General features: G+C 32.7%; 3 protein-coding genes and 1 non-coding gene across 6 annotated transcripts; 2 read left to right on the top strand and 2 right to left on the bottom strand.

Annotated features, from left to right (window-relative positions):
- Positions 1-1159: 1159 nt before the first annotated feature.
- On the bottom strand, positions 1160-4949 carry LOC142505398 (uncharacterized). Its single transcript, XM_075618373.1, has 2 exons — positions 4377-4949; positions 1160-1514 (listed from the first exon to the last, which is right to left on the bottom strand). The coding sequence occupies exons 1-2, from the start codon at positions 4826-4828 to the stop codon at positions 1202-1204; spliced, it is 765 nt and encodes a 254-aa protein (XP_075474488.1). The 5' UTR covers positions 4829-4949; the 3' UTR covers positions 1160-1201.
- A 2247-nt stretch (positions 4950-7196) lies between these two features.
- On the top strand, positions 7197-10643 carry LOC142506248 (putative CoA ligase CCL6). Of its 3 annotated transcripts, XM_075619447.1 has the most exons (7): positions 7197-8037; positions 8315-8408; positions 9363-9447; positions 9668-9785; positions 9984-10229; positions 10319-10458; positions 10607-10643. In XM_075619447.1, the coding sequence occupies exons 1-7, from the start codon at positions 7887-7889 to the stop codon at positions 10613-10615; spliced, it is 843 nt and encodes a 280-aa protein (XP_075475562.1). In that variant the 5' UTR covers positions 7197-7886; the 3' UTR covers positions 10616-10643. The 3 variants fall into 3 exon arrangements, with proteins under 3 accessions (XP_075475562.1, XP_075475561.1, XP_075475563.1); XM_075619446.1 differs by lacking the exon at positions 10607-10643 and having other exon boundaries at positions 10319-10596; XM_075619448.1 differs by lacking the exon at positions 10607-10643 and having other exon boundaries at positions 7197-8003; positions 10319-10595.
- TRNAI-AAU (transfer RNA isoleucine (anticodon AAU)) lies at positions 7695-7768 on the bottom strand. Its single transcript has one exon. It is a non-coding gene; the product is annotated as a tRNA-Ile (tRNA).
- A 1227-nt stretch (positions 10644-11870) lies between the features above and the next one.
- LOC142506066 (uncharacterized) lies at positions 11871-14625 on the top strand. The gene has a single exon (XM_075619205.1). It carries the CDS (start codon positions 12141-12143, stop codon positions 13452-13454), a length of 1314 nt encoding a protein of 437 aa, XP_075475320.1. The 5' UTR covers positions 11871-12140; the 3' UTR covers positions 13455-14625.
- Positions 14626-15347: the final 722 nt, after the last annotated feature.

Here is a 15347-nt window from a genome sequence, read left to right as displayed (position 1 = left end):
CATTGTCATGATATACATCAAATACATAATCACATATCAAATTCATGAGTTATCGATAATCACATAGAATTTACGATAATACGATACACGGTCCTTACATATGCCGAGCTAAAAAATAGAGACAAAAGGTTGCTTTATCGGGTAAGGAACAAAGACAAATACCGGTTTTTTCCATCTCGGGTTTATGATTTGTTTGATGTTACACTCGATAATTTTTTAATTTTTATTTAATTTTTCAACTCCAATGCATTGGTTCACGTGTAAAAACATTTGGTCCCATCGTTGTTATAACTATGATTTAACATTTTTGTCTTTAAAAAACTTATGATATTTCATAATTGTTTTCGGTTTTTATAAATGTTTTTGGAGATTTTTTAAAATACAAATACAAACATTTTTTTAAAAAATATGTTTTATTTTTAATAATTTTCATTTCCGATGTTTTTTTTTATAATATAGTTCGTGAATTTGTACACATTTTTTCATTTTTTTATTAATTTTTTTAACCATTTATGTTATAACATAAATTAACTTTGATACAAAATATTTAAAATATAATTATGTAAATACATATTGTTCATGGTGTCCGTGACCAAATCTGGACAATTAAAAGATATAAATGTTATATATACTAAGAATAATTATGGTAAAAATTTGTGTAAAACGGTCTCACGGGTCGTATTTTGTGAGACGGATATCTTATTTGGGTCATCCATGAAAAAATATCACTTTTTATGTTAAGAATATTATTTTTTATTGTGAATATCGGTAAGATTGACCCGTCTCACATATAAAGATTCGTGAGACCGTCTCACAAGAGACCTACTCTAATATTATTGACTTATACTTTTTTATAAAAGATAATAGCCCCTTGTCGTTAAGGCTCTCTCCCAAAGAACCCTCTGCTTGATTTTATTAAAATTAAGTTTGAGAGTAATTTTCCTCGAACACTAATAGTTAATCTTGTCCTAATTTTTGACTTTTCAAAAAAAAATTACTTTTTCTTTTCACTCATTTATTTATAATTTATAAAACATCATTTTAAAACAAGTAGAAGTTGTTTCAAACACTCTTTTAATATCACGATAATTAATATATTGTTATCACTTTTATGAGAAGAATGATTGTAATTAATATTTTTAAAAAAAGAATTTACTTGAATAATAATAATGATTATTATATAAATTGATGACAAATATTTTTATTTTGACATGAAAGAGGCAACAAGACCAGCAATGAGGGTGGTGGGATCCCCTAGGACGGCGGAGATGACAAACTGCAGCGCCAATGCAGCCATTTCGCAGCTCTTGCTCACTTTCCCCGGTTTCTGATTCTGCGGCTGTAGCGTGGCTTTTAGGCTTGGGATCTTGTTCCCGGTGTTGCTTCCCTCCCCGGCACCGCCCGCGTATATTTCGTGCCAGCTGTCCACTAACATCTCCTTCACGCATGCCACGTGGAGGTTGTACTTCTTGCAGGAAGACCTGTAACTCCAGCTCCTCCCCTTTCTGCCACACCTGATCACAATCTCCACATTATTACATTCTACCCCCTCAAACTCTCACTTATTCTCGCTTCGACGCTATATTCTCTTTTAACTTTTATTTCTTTGGCCTTCTAAAATCTAAATATCCAAAAATTAGCAATTAATATAATATAATACTAGTGCAACGACGCACGTGTTACGTGTTTGTACAATATTTTTTATAATTTTTCTGGTTTATATTTAAATGAAACGCAAAATATAATTATAAGAAATAATGAGAGTTTAAACTGAAAAAAGAACAATAGATTAATATAATTATATAGTTTAGATAAATATAATTATAAGAAATAGTGAGATTACGTACACTATAATTTTGATATATAAATTAAAAAAATAAATAGAAAAAGAAAGATAAAAAATTCTATTAAGAATAAACCTACAACTTGATGTTTAAAAACAAAGACTCTATCTGCTGAACTACATGTGACATACATAAAAATTTAAACACTTTATTAATATATATAATTATTAAAACAAATCATGACACCAAAATTTAATTATTCGATGTATCTCAACTTAACAATATAATATAGATAAAGTATAGATAATATGGTAACACAAGGATTCATAGGTACAACTCATAAAAAACTGTTTTAATAAAAAAATTGAATTTAAAACATTCATCTATGAATAATAATAAAAAACAAAAACAAAGAGGTGAGTGGAATTTGTGATCAATTAAAATTAGGGAAAATTAATTATATCTCTGGTTCTATATGTTTCTCATTACTAATTTTGATTTTTATATGTTAAATTTGAGTTTTAGTCGGTTATATTTATATAAATATATATATTTAGTACTTTTTTTCGGTGGTTCTAACGTGACGCTAATATGTGTATTGTCATATTAACAATCCCGATAAAAAATTAGTAAAATTATCAAAAATCAGAATACACAACATTACGATTAAATTTTGATAACATAGATGATCAAAATTACAAAGAAACAAATATATAAGACAAAACAAAAAAAGCGAATTATGATTAATATAGTATCAAAGTTATGGGAAGTTAATAGCTGACTACCCATTTCATCTATTCTTATATTTGGTTATACTAATAATTATGTAGGATCACTTAAACGTATGAAATATGGTTTTTATCTAAAAATTTCTTGCTTTATTATATAGCAGGAAAATAAATTAACATACCGTAAAGAATCTTTATAGTAAGAATATATATAGAAAAATAAGACAGAGATGGCTTCGTCCCCGCTGGCCGAAAGCAGTTCCTTAGCCAGAAGTTGGGGACATAAAGAAATAAATTCTTGCGTTACAAATTTACAATTTTTCAAAATGGGGTAAAGTTTTATTCTCGTCAATCTTCATATACTTTATGAAAATATTATGTATCCATAGAGAATCCGAAGAGGCACGAGATTCGAAAATTATCCAAATTCATGTTGTCAAATGGATTTACTACAAGTTTTTGTCAAAAAATCAATATATCCGAAATTCATGATTTAAAATTCATTTATTCAATGCAAATATTTACGTGAGACTATTTTCACGGGTTGTACTTTGTGATATTGATCTCTTATTTGAGTCATCCATGAAAAAATATTATTTTTTATGCTAAGTGTGTGTTTGGTTGAGTGAATTAAACAATGATAGATTAATAGCCAAACACTTATCCAATGTTTGGTTAAAATTTTAAGATGTTTTAATAATCATTTCGACCCAATTCAAGATCCAATTTTATGGATAAATATTTGATTATTAATCTAACAAATCAAGTGTGATACGCTATCAAAACTCAATAAATTACATTTTTCTCATCTTATTTCTTAAAGTGTTAAAATTATTTATTGGATAAAAACTTTTATTTAGAGTGTTGTATGTTAGATGTCGATCGTGATATTTAATATATATCATTATTATTTAATTTGATTTAAACTTTAAAAAATATAAAGATATATTTTTTATTTTGAAAAAATAATTTATTTGTATATATTTTAATAAAATAATAAAAAATAAATTTTAATGTTGGTTATGCTTGTCAATAATATTTTTATTTTTATTATATTTAATTTTATGATATTTACATTTATTAATTCAAAAATTATTAATATCTTTATTATTATTATTATCTAATATTATGTATTGCTTCCAGATGCGAACAACAAATAAGTAAACTTAGCAAGAGTATAATAGTAAATTTATTAATAATTTAAAAGCTAATCACATATTCAAAATGTCGAACCAAATATCTTAATAGTATCACGTAATGTTTGATTAATAATATATCAATCTTGTTATCTATAGCATAATCAATCATTTATTTATCTAATCACTGTACCAAACACACCTAAAAGTATTTCTTTCTATTGTGAATATCAGTAGGGTTATCTGTCTCACAGATAAAGATTCGTGAGGCCGTCTCCAAAGAAAACTAATCTTTTATCCAAATGAGACTTAATTTAAGCGCAATTTCATTGGCAATCTAAAGGTTTCAATAAATAGAACACAAATAATAATATATAATGGTATATGTCATAAATATATCTCAAAGCCCAACGGGATTATAAAATTTTAGTCGTCCATTATAATTACTCTTGCCATTTGCATAATTTTTTGAACGATATAATCCGCCAAATGACAATTTTAAATTAATTGGAGGAGAGAAAAATGAAATTGATACATTTTTGTATTGTGTTTTTAATTCCTATACACATATATTAAATCAAATTCAAACTAATCTTACACGTTAAATATGTGTTTATTCACTAAAATATGTCTAGATTAATTATTGATGATATTTTCTACGTATTTAAAAAATAATTATATTAAATAACAAAGAAAAAAGAAATGGGATCAAGGAAACAATTCCATGCCTGTTACACGGCGAGCTAACTTTTCTATAGAGATAGAGTTTGAGTTCCCCATCGTCGAGCACCATCGGGAGCTTCGCGCAGCACGGGTGGAGGTCGAAGTCGCACGACTTGCAGTGGTACAAGAACCCCGCCACGCCCTTCTCGCACGCGTTGCAGTAACGCGCCACCGGCCCCGGCGGCCGGCTGAGGAACTGGAACGAGCACTTGGTGTAGAAAGGGTGGGAGATGACAGTGGAGGAGACGGCGCAATGGGTGTGGAGATCGTAATCGCATGCGGCGCACCTGTACCGAGAACCGATCCCAACCTCCTTGCAGCCGTCGCATTTGAACGGAGATTCTGTGTGGTCGAATCTCAGGGGGTGATCGGGGTGGCTGAAATGGGTGATTTGGTTGTTTTTCATGGTGGAATATTTGGGTTGCTGCACAGAAAAGAAACTCCGAAGGTTCCCCATTTTATGGGTTTTATTTTCCTATGTACGAGGATTTAATTTAAGAATTAATCATGGTTTTTGGTTGGGAAAGTATTTAAGGATGTGTGGCGCTTGGGGTTGAAGGATTTCTACTTTCATTGTAAATGGGAACTTTTGGTTTCTATGATTGGTCAAATTAACCAATTCCTTCTCCCAAATAAAAAATTAGTGATACACTCAACTTGCCATTTAAGAACTTGAATTTCTGTCCGAGCTTACACTTTCAGGTTGTATTTGGATCGATAAATTTTAAATGTATTTTTATTGTTTAGATAAGTAAGATTATAAAATTCAAATCCATCACTCACATATTTATATCGTGTTTCATGTTAATTATGATGAATTTCAAATTTACTACGTACTAGTGTCATTTGAAATTGCTACAACTATACGGTTCGCATATTATACATGCGAAGAAGCCTTCACGTTGCCATTATGGAACATATATATAATTAAATTCCACAAGCTCTAATTCGTTGGTACATAAAATATTGGCATGAATTACCCCATCATTAATTAATGTGAATTATCTAGCTAGTTGATACATATGGATTCTAAATTAAAACTAATAAACTTGTTCATATAAATATTAGTTTTGATTATTTATAATCAATAGTTCATTTACTTTTTGTGTGTGTGTGTGTGTGTCTATATATATATAATATATATTCTTCTCTTTATTTTTTATTTAATGTAAACAAATTATTTATTCGTCCTCCGCATAAACTCTAAATTCCCATTTAGCTAGGATGAATGTAAGAAATTTCTCGGATGATTTAATTAAAATTTTGTGTATAAGTTTATATAATGATCAATTGCAAACTTCATAGTAACAAAATCTTGATTTTTTTATTTTTTATTTTTTAACTTCGAAGTGGGTAATGTTTACTTTTCACATGTTTGCTTCTTCACCGCACTCATTTTTGGATTCAAATGCGTTCGATCAAAAGGATATTAACGTGTTTCCTTTGGATTTGGATCAAAACCCTTCAAATTTTTTTTTATTTTATCGGAGATGGTACATCTATACTTTCTTTTCAATGAGGTGACACTCATTGGTAATTGTACATCCAATAAATGAGTGTCACCTCATTGATGAACACAATGATGGACACGATAGACGAACAATATATCAAAATTATCTAAAATATAAACACTAAAAATTGAATCCATAACTAAAATTGGGCTTAAATCACGTTTAACAAGAACTTAAGCTCAGTAAGATATAGCTTATAAATCTTTCAATTGAAACCTATGAATATGTTATTTTCCTTCGTTTTGAAGGTATGTTCTCATTTTTACTACTTAATTTCTCTTGCTTTTATATTTCGGTAGCTACGGACATAAACATCGAGAGAATCAATGTCAGAACTTCCCGATGCATTGTTCTTGAAGCAAATGACTATCCACTACTTTATTTATTTAAGTTAGATGCTTTGACAAAGAGCACCCCCAATCCAATAATCCTCTAAATCGCATTTAGCATTGTACATGGAGAGAATGTTAGAAAGGGAACATGCATGAATCTGATTCTATCTACTTTATTTTTATATATAAAGCATTTTATTATTAAAGTTCAATTATTCTTTTTTTTGCCCTTTCATAATTGCGATGTTAATTATAATTTCAGACAATAGAGGTCGGAGTTAGGACACAAGAATCAAGATCAACGCATGGTTAAACGAAACAACTAAAATAAAATGAAGTGCTTAAAAAACAATTTTGTTCTTTAATTATTTTTTAGGAGGAGGATGAATGAATTCGACGAGACATACACATTGGAACTGAATGATCTTCGTCGATGAGAACGATAAGCCCCGACAATGGAACTTTACAATTTTAATAAGAGTGTGTAAATTGGGTTTGGATTGATTTACAATTCATGATAACTCGATACAGAATGAATTTGAAATATATTTATTATGTCGATCCAAACAATTCAATAGATTTGAAATCCATTATCTCAGCAATCAGCATGCATGACCATCGACTAGGAAATTTTCGATAGTCTATTTTAATTTTGAAAAAAAAAAGATTGAAATTGAGAAAAAAAATATTAGTTACTACACTAAGACCACAACTTGACGATAACATAATTACAATTTCAAAAATACAAGTTATGGACAAAAAAATCTACTTTTTTCAAAACTGGTTTGTGGAACACATTGCGACATGATATTATGTATAAAAAAAAATTTTGAAACAAATTATGATATTATCATTATAAAAAAAAGAAAGGTAAAAAAGATGGTCTCAATAATCAATATTTGGATCGGATAAATATTGGGCATGAACTTATATGTAAATAATTTGATTCAACAAAAGCATTGGATTACATGCACTTTCAACAAATGCCGCTTTGAATTAAATTCAACACTTTCAATTTATTGCACTCCCAACCATACCAGCTTCCAACTCTGCATGCCTGCCTTTTTGTTTCTGTATGCACTGTGAATTTGTCACCAAATTCTTGAAAACCCAAGTTTTGTTTGCATTTTTTTTAATTCGGGGTGAGAGAGAATGGGGGGTTATACGGTGAAAGTTGAGGAAGAAAGGGATGCATGCTGCGAATGGAAAGCCGTCGGCGGGAGCAGTGTATAGGTGCATTTATGCGAAAGATGGGTTGATGGAAATAACTCAGGCTCTCCATTCTCCTTGGGATTTTTCAGGTAAATATACATATTTTTTGTATTAAAACAAGTTCTGGTCGAAGAAATCTATGTTGATTTGTCAGTGACAGTCTGAACCTTACTGTTTTATGTCCAATTTCAAGTACATTGAAAAAAGATTCGTGGGAAAGAACCTGTTTCTGATTTCACAATTCTCCAAAAAAAAAAAGAAAAAGAGATGGCCCATGCAGGTCTCGAACCTGCGACCTTCGCGTTATTAGCACGACGCTCTAACCAACTGAGCTAATGGGCCTTCATGCGAATCGTTCTCGTCATATTTTATTTCTTCCATTTCTTGAGATTGTTGTTTGCATTTGCCATTTTATCAAGATTCACATTTCCTGATGCCCAAGTCTCGGATTTGATCGGGGATGGGTCTGTCGAATTTGCTGTGTAATTCTGAGTTTCTGGGTGCAGTAAGTCGGTGGAAAGAAATCCTGGAAATCATATGTTGGGACTTGGGACGCCGTCCAAAAATCGATGGAACGGTTAACACTTGGGATTTTATTTTGTTTATGATTGGTAAAGTTGTTCCAGAAGTAACTTAATTGAATGTACTTTTTTTTTTCACTCTCTGAAGATATTGCTGGTGGTGTGTAATTTATGCTAAAATGATTTCATAAATTTAAGTAGTTATTTTGATATTTATTGATGATATATTGTGTCTTTTAGGCGTAAAAATGTCAATGAGATTTTTATTTTGAGAAAAAAGATATAATTTTTAATGTTTTTTGTATGTGAATTTTTGAAGGGGGAATTTGATTCTAGCTTTATTTGACAAATTTAGTTTAACTGGCAGGCTGGTGCACATACAACTGGCTGACATACCAAGAAGTCTACGGTATACAGCCCTCAAGATTGGTTCCGCCATTCGTGCTCGTGGCGTCAATCCAGTCAGTATTTGTACAAATTTTTGAATCTTGAAATAGAAACCGAACTTTGTAACGAGATTGTTGTGTTTGCATGATAATGCATTTTTAATGGGGTCAATTGCCAAAAACAACACTAGTTTTATTTCAACTTCTCTGAAACAACCCTAGAAAAATTAACAATCTAAATCATGTTTTTAGCTAGGAATTTAACAACACATGCAAGGGGACGTAGATCGACAGGCTAAAAAGTTGTGTGAGACGGTCTCACGGGATCGTATTTTATGAGACGAATATCTTATTTAGGTCATCCATGAAAATATATTACTTTTTATGCTAAGAATATTATTTTTTATTGTGAATATCGTTAGGATTAACCCGTGTCACATGTAAAGATTCGTGAGACCGTCTTGTGAGACCTACTCAGCTCAATATATATCTTCCACACTGGATTTCAGCTTCAAATTTTAAAAACACGCGCGGTTTTTAGCTCATTGATTTTCACAGGGATGTTATCAAATCTAAATTAAAATATCATTGTCTGGGATTTACTTTTTTTGTGTGTGTATTACGCTACAGGGAGGTTTGATAATGTTTTTGGGTGTTTCCGGCAAATATTTTTTGAGAAATGTATTTTTTTTGAAAATGGATTCCAGAATAAGATGATCGTTTGGTTTTATTTATCACACACCATTTTCTACCTTAAATGTCGTGTCATGTAAAAATATGTAGGGTAGTTTGATTTTTCTATATTTTGTGGGATATTTAAGATTTGAAGATACCGTTCATTGGGTTAGAATATGAATTGAGTTCTTTTTGGAAAGTTGAACAGGAGTCTTGATTATATAGGAAAGTATGGAATACGATGGAGATATATTTTGAGAAATGAACGTTTTCCCAAATGAAGCCTAACCCAGCTATATTTTGTAGAATAGTGGCATTTCTGTGAGTTGATTTTATTTACTATTGTGTTCATAGGCATCATGGAAATTGGGGAATATGGAGAAAGGACTTAAGCAAGAAGAAGCGTCTCCATTCTTCGACAAACTGGTTCTTTGATAAGGTTACTGACTTGCCATCTTTTCCTACATTATGATCTCTATCATGTAGGTAGACCAGATGGGGCAGACCGGGGCAGTTGACTCCCTTGAGTTTCTATATAAATTTATGTTCTTTTATTTTCAAGCTTAAGAACTTTGAATTTCCCCCCTAATTGAAAATCCTGACTCTGCCGCTACTATATATAGTTTACATGATTGTACAGTTATTACTTTGAATTTCAGATTAAACAAGCATCTGGGGGATGCGTCCGCCTTATATTGTTTGGAGCTGCACCTTTACCTAAGCACATCGAGGAGTTTCTAAGAGTGACAAGTTGTTGTGTGTTATCGCAAGGATACGGTAATGCAAAAATTAACAAATGAAGGATCATACGAGGGTTAATTTTGTAGGTGGGGGGAGAGAACTCCTCTGGCTGTAGCTTTTGGTGCAATCACGTGTTTTCTTGTTTTAACAAGAAAAAGTTGTTTTTCCTGTAGTTTTCCTCGGTATCATTCTTGTTTTAACTGATATATTGGGTCCGTTTCAAATTCACTTCAGGACTAACGGAAAGTTGTGGTGGATGTAGCACTTCCATAGCTAACGTGTTTTCAATGATGGGAACTGTGGGTGTCCCGATGACTACCATCGGAGTAAGGCTTGAATCAGTACCTGAGATGGGATACGATGCATCTTCTGTTGTTCCAAGAGGTGAAATTTGTCTACGAGGAACAACGTTGTTCTCTGGGTACTATAAACGTGAGGATCTCACAAATGAAGTACTTGCCGACGGATGGTTCCATACTGGTAAAATTAGATACCATTAATCACCTTTCTAGGAAAGAGTCCTCGAATGTCTTCATTAGGTAATGAAGTATGCATTTTAAATATTGCAGGTGATATTGGAGAGTGGCAGCCTAATGAGGAGATGAAAATCATTGATAGGAAGAAGAAAATTTTCAAGCTGTCTCAAGGGGAATATGTTGCCGTGGAAAACATTGAAAGTGTCTACTCGCGATGCTCTCTTGTAACATCGGTAAGTCATAGGAAATTCACGAAACAGTTTGTTTGTTCTTGTTTAATTAGTGGCAGAGCCAAACTTTTTGCATAGCGGGGGTAAACTAAAATTTGTTAATTTACGCCCCCATTTTGCTGCACTATGTCGTATAATCATCTACCATCAGTGGTGCTAAATGGCTTCAACTGTTCTTTAGATCTCGGTATATGGGAACAGTTTTGATTCATTTCTGGTTGCCCATATATTTCTATTTTATGTATTTCATTCAATCCCAATATAAAGATGACGTCATAGTATATTTTTGATAGTTACGAGATCGATTACATGCATATTAGTTCTCCAAACTATACGATTTATTCGCATATCATCTCTTAAATGTTTAAGATATAAGATGGCGTCTTCAATAACTTTTATCCAATTTTTCAATGATATATTGCTCCTACTTTTTTTTCCATTAATCTGTTAATCTAATATACGTCGGATTGAGTACATGTTTGCTCTCTTCTTCACATGATCAAACATTTTATTTATTTGGGTCTCTGAATTTTCATTCCCTCAAAAAATCAAATATACAAATTATGTAATCTAAAATATGTTGTTCACTGAATAATTTATATTATTTATATAGTATAGAGAACCAATTATTTTGTTTTAATAATGAGATGAAAAATCCCATTTATAGGTCTTTCCTATTGATATAGAATTTATTATGAATATTCAAAATATGTCCTTTAATTTGAAATTTCCAACAATTTTTTGGCTTTTTGATAAATACGATAAACAAGAAAAGATAAAAGTATACATTTAATTTTGAAAACTTACGCAAATATTTGTCTACTTTTTAGGGAAATATTCTTAAATTTTGGAAACACAAAGAAATATATATTCTTGAAAATATAATTTAACATATTTCATATTCTTCCATTTATTTCTCAAAAATTTATTTCAAAATATTAAATTGTCCTCTTACCTCGAGATTTATTAATATCCCAATTCAAATTAGAGTAAGTCTACGGTCTCACGAATCTTTATATGTGAGACGAGTCAACCATACCGATATTCACAATAAAAAGTAATATTTTTAGCATAAAAAGTAATACTTTTCTATGGATGACCCAAATAAGAGATCTGTCTCACAAAATACGACTCATGCCTAAGGACTGGTAGTTAAAGTCTTCCTAGCACTTGTAAGGTTCAACTCTTTTGAGTCGTGAACTGGGGGACCTCGGTTCGGGTATGTCTTTAATGCTTGATTTAATCCTCAATCGCCCTTGCTTGGTGAGTCCCTTCCTTTGCTTTGTGTGTTTGGTGCAGTCACTTCGTTATCTGAGGATAGGGAAATTGGGAAGGCTTCAGATGGCAGGTCTACTTCCTGCTCGATGAGGGTCATCAAGTCGGGTGGTAATCATACCATCTCACACAAATTTTTTAACTTCAAATTATTAGTAGTTTAATGCTTTGCCCCCTTTTCAAGAAACTCCAATGTATCTGCCATCCATACAACAACTAACTACAGACTCAATAATAAAAATAAATCAATCAAAGTTGAATACTTGGACATCAAGAAGTTGACTTCTACTTCACAGCTTCTATTAATTTGACGTGAAAATTAACAAGCAGCAGCTTCGTACACAAATCTCTAGCTTGTTGACCCGCCGCCGCGCAATGGCACGGTGGTTATAAGCCGGAGCTCCATTTTCATGCCGGCGGTTTGTGACTGCGGTGTTGTTGGCTGCTTTCTTTTCTTCCAGTTGAAATCCTTCATCCAAAAAGTGAACATACACGTTGAGAAAATAAAAATTGCTAGCATTCTTTCCATCCACCCTTTATATCTCCGTGATATTGGTCTAGTTGAGCAACTGACACTTCTCCCACCATATGGACTCAAATCTCCCGAGAAAACCAATTTCAACGACGAATATCTCGATCCCTTGTCTCTTACTCGGTCAATCTTCTTCCCAAGTCCTGAATATTTTGGTCTTGTCGATCCAAGAAACAATGCAGATAATGAAACCAGCATGTATTATTTACCAGATCATGTGTGGCTTGACACAGATGGAAATCCTATCCAGGCACATGGAGGGGGCATTTTGTTTGATAAAAAATCAGAAACTTATTATTGGTATGGTGAGAGTAAGAATGGATCCACTTATCTTTCTCCTGAAACGGGCACACCCCGTGTCGATTTCATCGGCATCTGTTGCTATTCTTCGAAAGATTTGTGGAGTTGGAAGAATGAAGGAATCGTGTTACCTGCAGAAGAAAGAAATGAGACTCATGATCTGTATAAGATGTATGTGGTTGAAAAGCCTAGGGTGATATACAATGAGAGGAGTGGAAAATATGTAATGTGGATTCATATCGATGATGTCACCTACAAGAAAGCCTTGGTTGGGGTGACGATCAGCGATTCCCCCACCGGACCATTTGAGTATCTTTACAGTCGATGCCCGAATGGATTCGACAGTAGGGATATGACGGTTTTCCAAGACGATAATGGGATGGCCTATCTGATACACTGTTCTTTGGAAAACAAGGAAATTCACATTAGTAGCTTGAATGAAGATTATCTTGATGTTACATCTGATATGGCTAAGGTACTCGTGGGACAGCACCGGGCAGCGCCTGTTTTGTTCAAGAATCAAGGGATTTACTACATGATCACCTCCGGGTGCAGCGGTTTAGCGCCGAACGAGGCATTGGTGCATGAGGCGGACTCTATTTTCGGGCCTTGGGAGAGTATAGGGAACCCTTGTGTGGGTGCGAATAAAGTTTTTAGAGCTGCTACATTCTTTTCTCAGGGTACATTCGTGATCCCGATGCCTCCGGGCTCGCCTCTTGGATCATTTGCTTTCATGGCAGATAGATGGAATACAGCTGATTTAAGGGACTCGAGGTACCTGTGGCTGCCTTTAACCATCTCACCAATGGAACGACGGTATCCTGGGCTGCCACTGTGGTCACGGGTGTCCATCAATTGGACCGCAAAGTGGAAGATTCCATTTACGGATTAGGACATGTCGTAAAAGATGAATTTCGAACCTTAACTTAATCAAATTTGCCAGGGAAGAAGAGATTGAAGATAACTCAAAACTAGAATGGTGTGATTTGTGTGAGTTACATGATTACACTAAATTGTAAGAAATGCTTCAGTGTTTTGTTTCTTATATCCATATATATATGTTTACGCTGTTCTTGATTGTAAAGATGTTTTTCTTCGAATCAAGAAGAACAAAGGAAATAAAAACTTCACCAATTTCATATATTTTTCTACTATGTATTGATATGTATATACCCTGCAATATTATCACCATAAGAAGCACTCTTTTGATACATATACAAACACGAGAAAGTGAGCAGTGAATCTGTCAACTAAATCGTTTCCCTTGCATCCAACGCCGATTTAATTTCCATAATAGTCTTGGGGCACGATCCATTTCTTTTCTTTCCTTCTGCCATCGGGAAACGACATCAAATCTCTTTTTGTTTCTTCCCCTTGAACTCGAAGATATATTATTTATTTACATTTCGCAATGATACTTCGGGCCGGCCGTTTCTACCATGTAACAAATATTATAGTAGATATCCAGCGAACAATCTTTATTTTCATAATATTTTGCGGTTTTTTCTGATTATTGTATTTATTTTATCTGTATACCTATGCAAAATGCATAGATAAAATTCTTGAATATATTATAAGTACTGTGAGGTACACGATTGTTATCATTTATCGAGTGAAATAATTTGTGGTTACGATAGTACACCATTAGTCATTTTGACCCAAGACAACATGAAGGCTATGTGTATTAACATGCACTTTGATCTGTTCATCGACTCTACTGAGGGTTATCAGGGGACGAAGTTGAATATAGTTTCGAAAAACATACGAGTCAATGCATTGTAGTAAGAGATTCGCAGCTCGCCCACCAGAGAAGACACATAATTTAGGGATATGTGTTTCCTTAATTGCACGTCCACATTTGATGTTACTATTATTCATCAAAACGATGTTGTCCTTGCTAATCTCCGGCAGTACTCACTCTATGCCCTGTACTCTGATCTTCGGGATTCAATTTCACCTCCATTCACAAATCTCTTCTGAGAGTTTAAGGTTACTTATTGTCTAGGAAACGGTCGGCCAAGAAATGAATTCAGCAAAAATAATTCGAAACATCCAACAAAAAGGGAGAAACAATGATATAATTCATACATTCAGAAACAAATACTATTTACAGAAAAAACTATATCTTATACAAACTATAATACTCTTTGAACAAATAAAATCTATATAAAAAAAATTAAGGAAGAATACCAATATAAGGAATGGAAGAAATCGGATAATTATGATTGGTTGGATTCAAAGAAATGACGTGATTAATGACACAGCCAACTGCTTCCGCTAAAAATACTGGCAACTTCATGAAAAGCTTCCACAATTCCAAGCACTGCAAAACCATTGTTTCTATATTAAACATAAATCTTGCTTTTCTCCAATGTATATATGGTTTTTTTTATTCTATTTTCCGCGTATTCCACTTCTTGTAATAAATTATGGAAGCAATATTTGAATATATATTGATTAATTGTGTGTAATAATTGAGAAATGAGAAAATAAGAGATCTTTGGCGTTTCGAGTTCCCAAGGGTCGAAAATAAAGTGACACCCCTCCGATGGATTAAATATCCCAGAAGACCAATCATATTGCCACGTTTGGTGACGGAAAGTCAAGTTACTCACATAGATATTCTTTTTCCAAAAAAGAAATCGTTTGAAAAATAATGGTAATATCGAAAGATATAGATCGTATTAACAGGAGTAATTCAAATATTTTAAATAATATCAGATCAATTATTTCATTTCACTTCAACCGTAAATTGAAAATATCAATATGTGATATTTGAATTTCT

This window comes from Primulina tabacum, chromosome 10 (genome assembly GCF_025594145.1).
Source record: "Primulina tabacum isolate GXHZ01 chromosome 10, ASM2559414v2, whole genome shotgun sequence".
Taxonomy (NCBI): Eukaryota; Viridiplantae; Streptophyta; class Magnoliopsida; order Lamiales; family Gesneriaceae; genus Primulina; species Primulina tabacum.
Note: the sequence above shows the minus strand (reverse complement) of the source record. Positions and strands in the feature narration are given on the sequence as shown.

Excerpts from the sequence above, each read along its gene's own strand:
- LOC142505398 (XM_075618373.1), bottom strand. The coding sequence starts at position 4,828 with ATGGGGAACCTTCGGAGTTTCTTTTCTGTGCAGCAACCCAAATATTCC. Across the intron at positions 1,515-4,376 it reads GTTAGCTCGCCGTGTAACAG|GTGTGGCAGAAAGGGGAGGA; the intron begins GCATGGAATTGT and ends GATTGTGATCAG.
- LOC142506066 (XM_075619205.1), top strand. The coding sequence starts at position 12,141 with ATGCCGGCGGTTTGTGACTGCGGTGTTGTTGGCTGCTTTCTTTTCTTC.
- LOC142506248 (XM_075619446.1), top strand. The coding sequence starts at position 7,887 with ATGGGTCTGTCGAATTTGCTGTGTAATTCTGAGTTTCTGGGTGCAGTA. Across the intron at positions 8,409-9,362 it reads GTGCTCGTGGCGTCAATCCA|GCATCATGGAAATTGGGGAA; the intron begins GTCAGTATTTGT and ends TTGTGTTCATAG. Across the intron at positions 10,230-10,318 it reads CGACGGATGGTTCCATACTG|GTGATATTGGAGAGTGGCAG; the intron begins GTAAAATTAGAT and ends TAAATATTGCAG.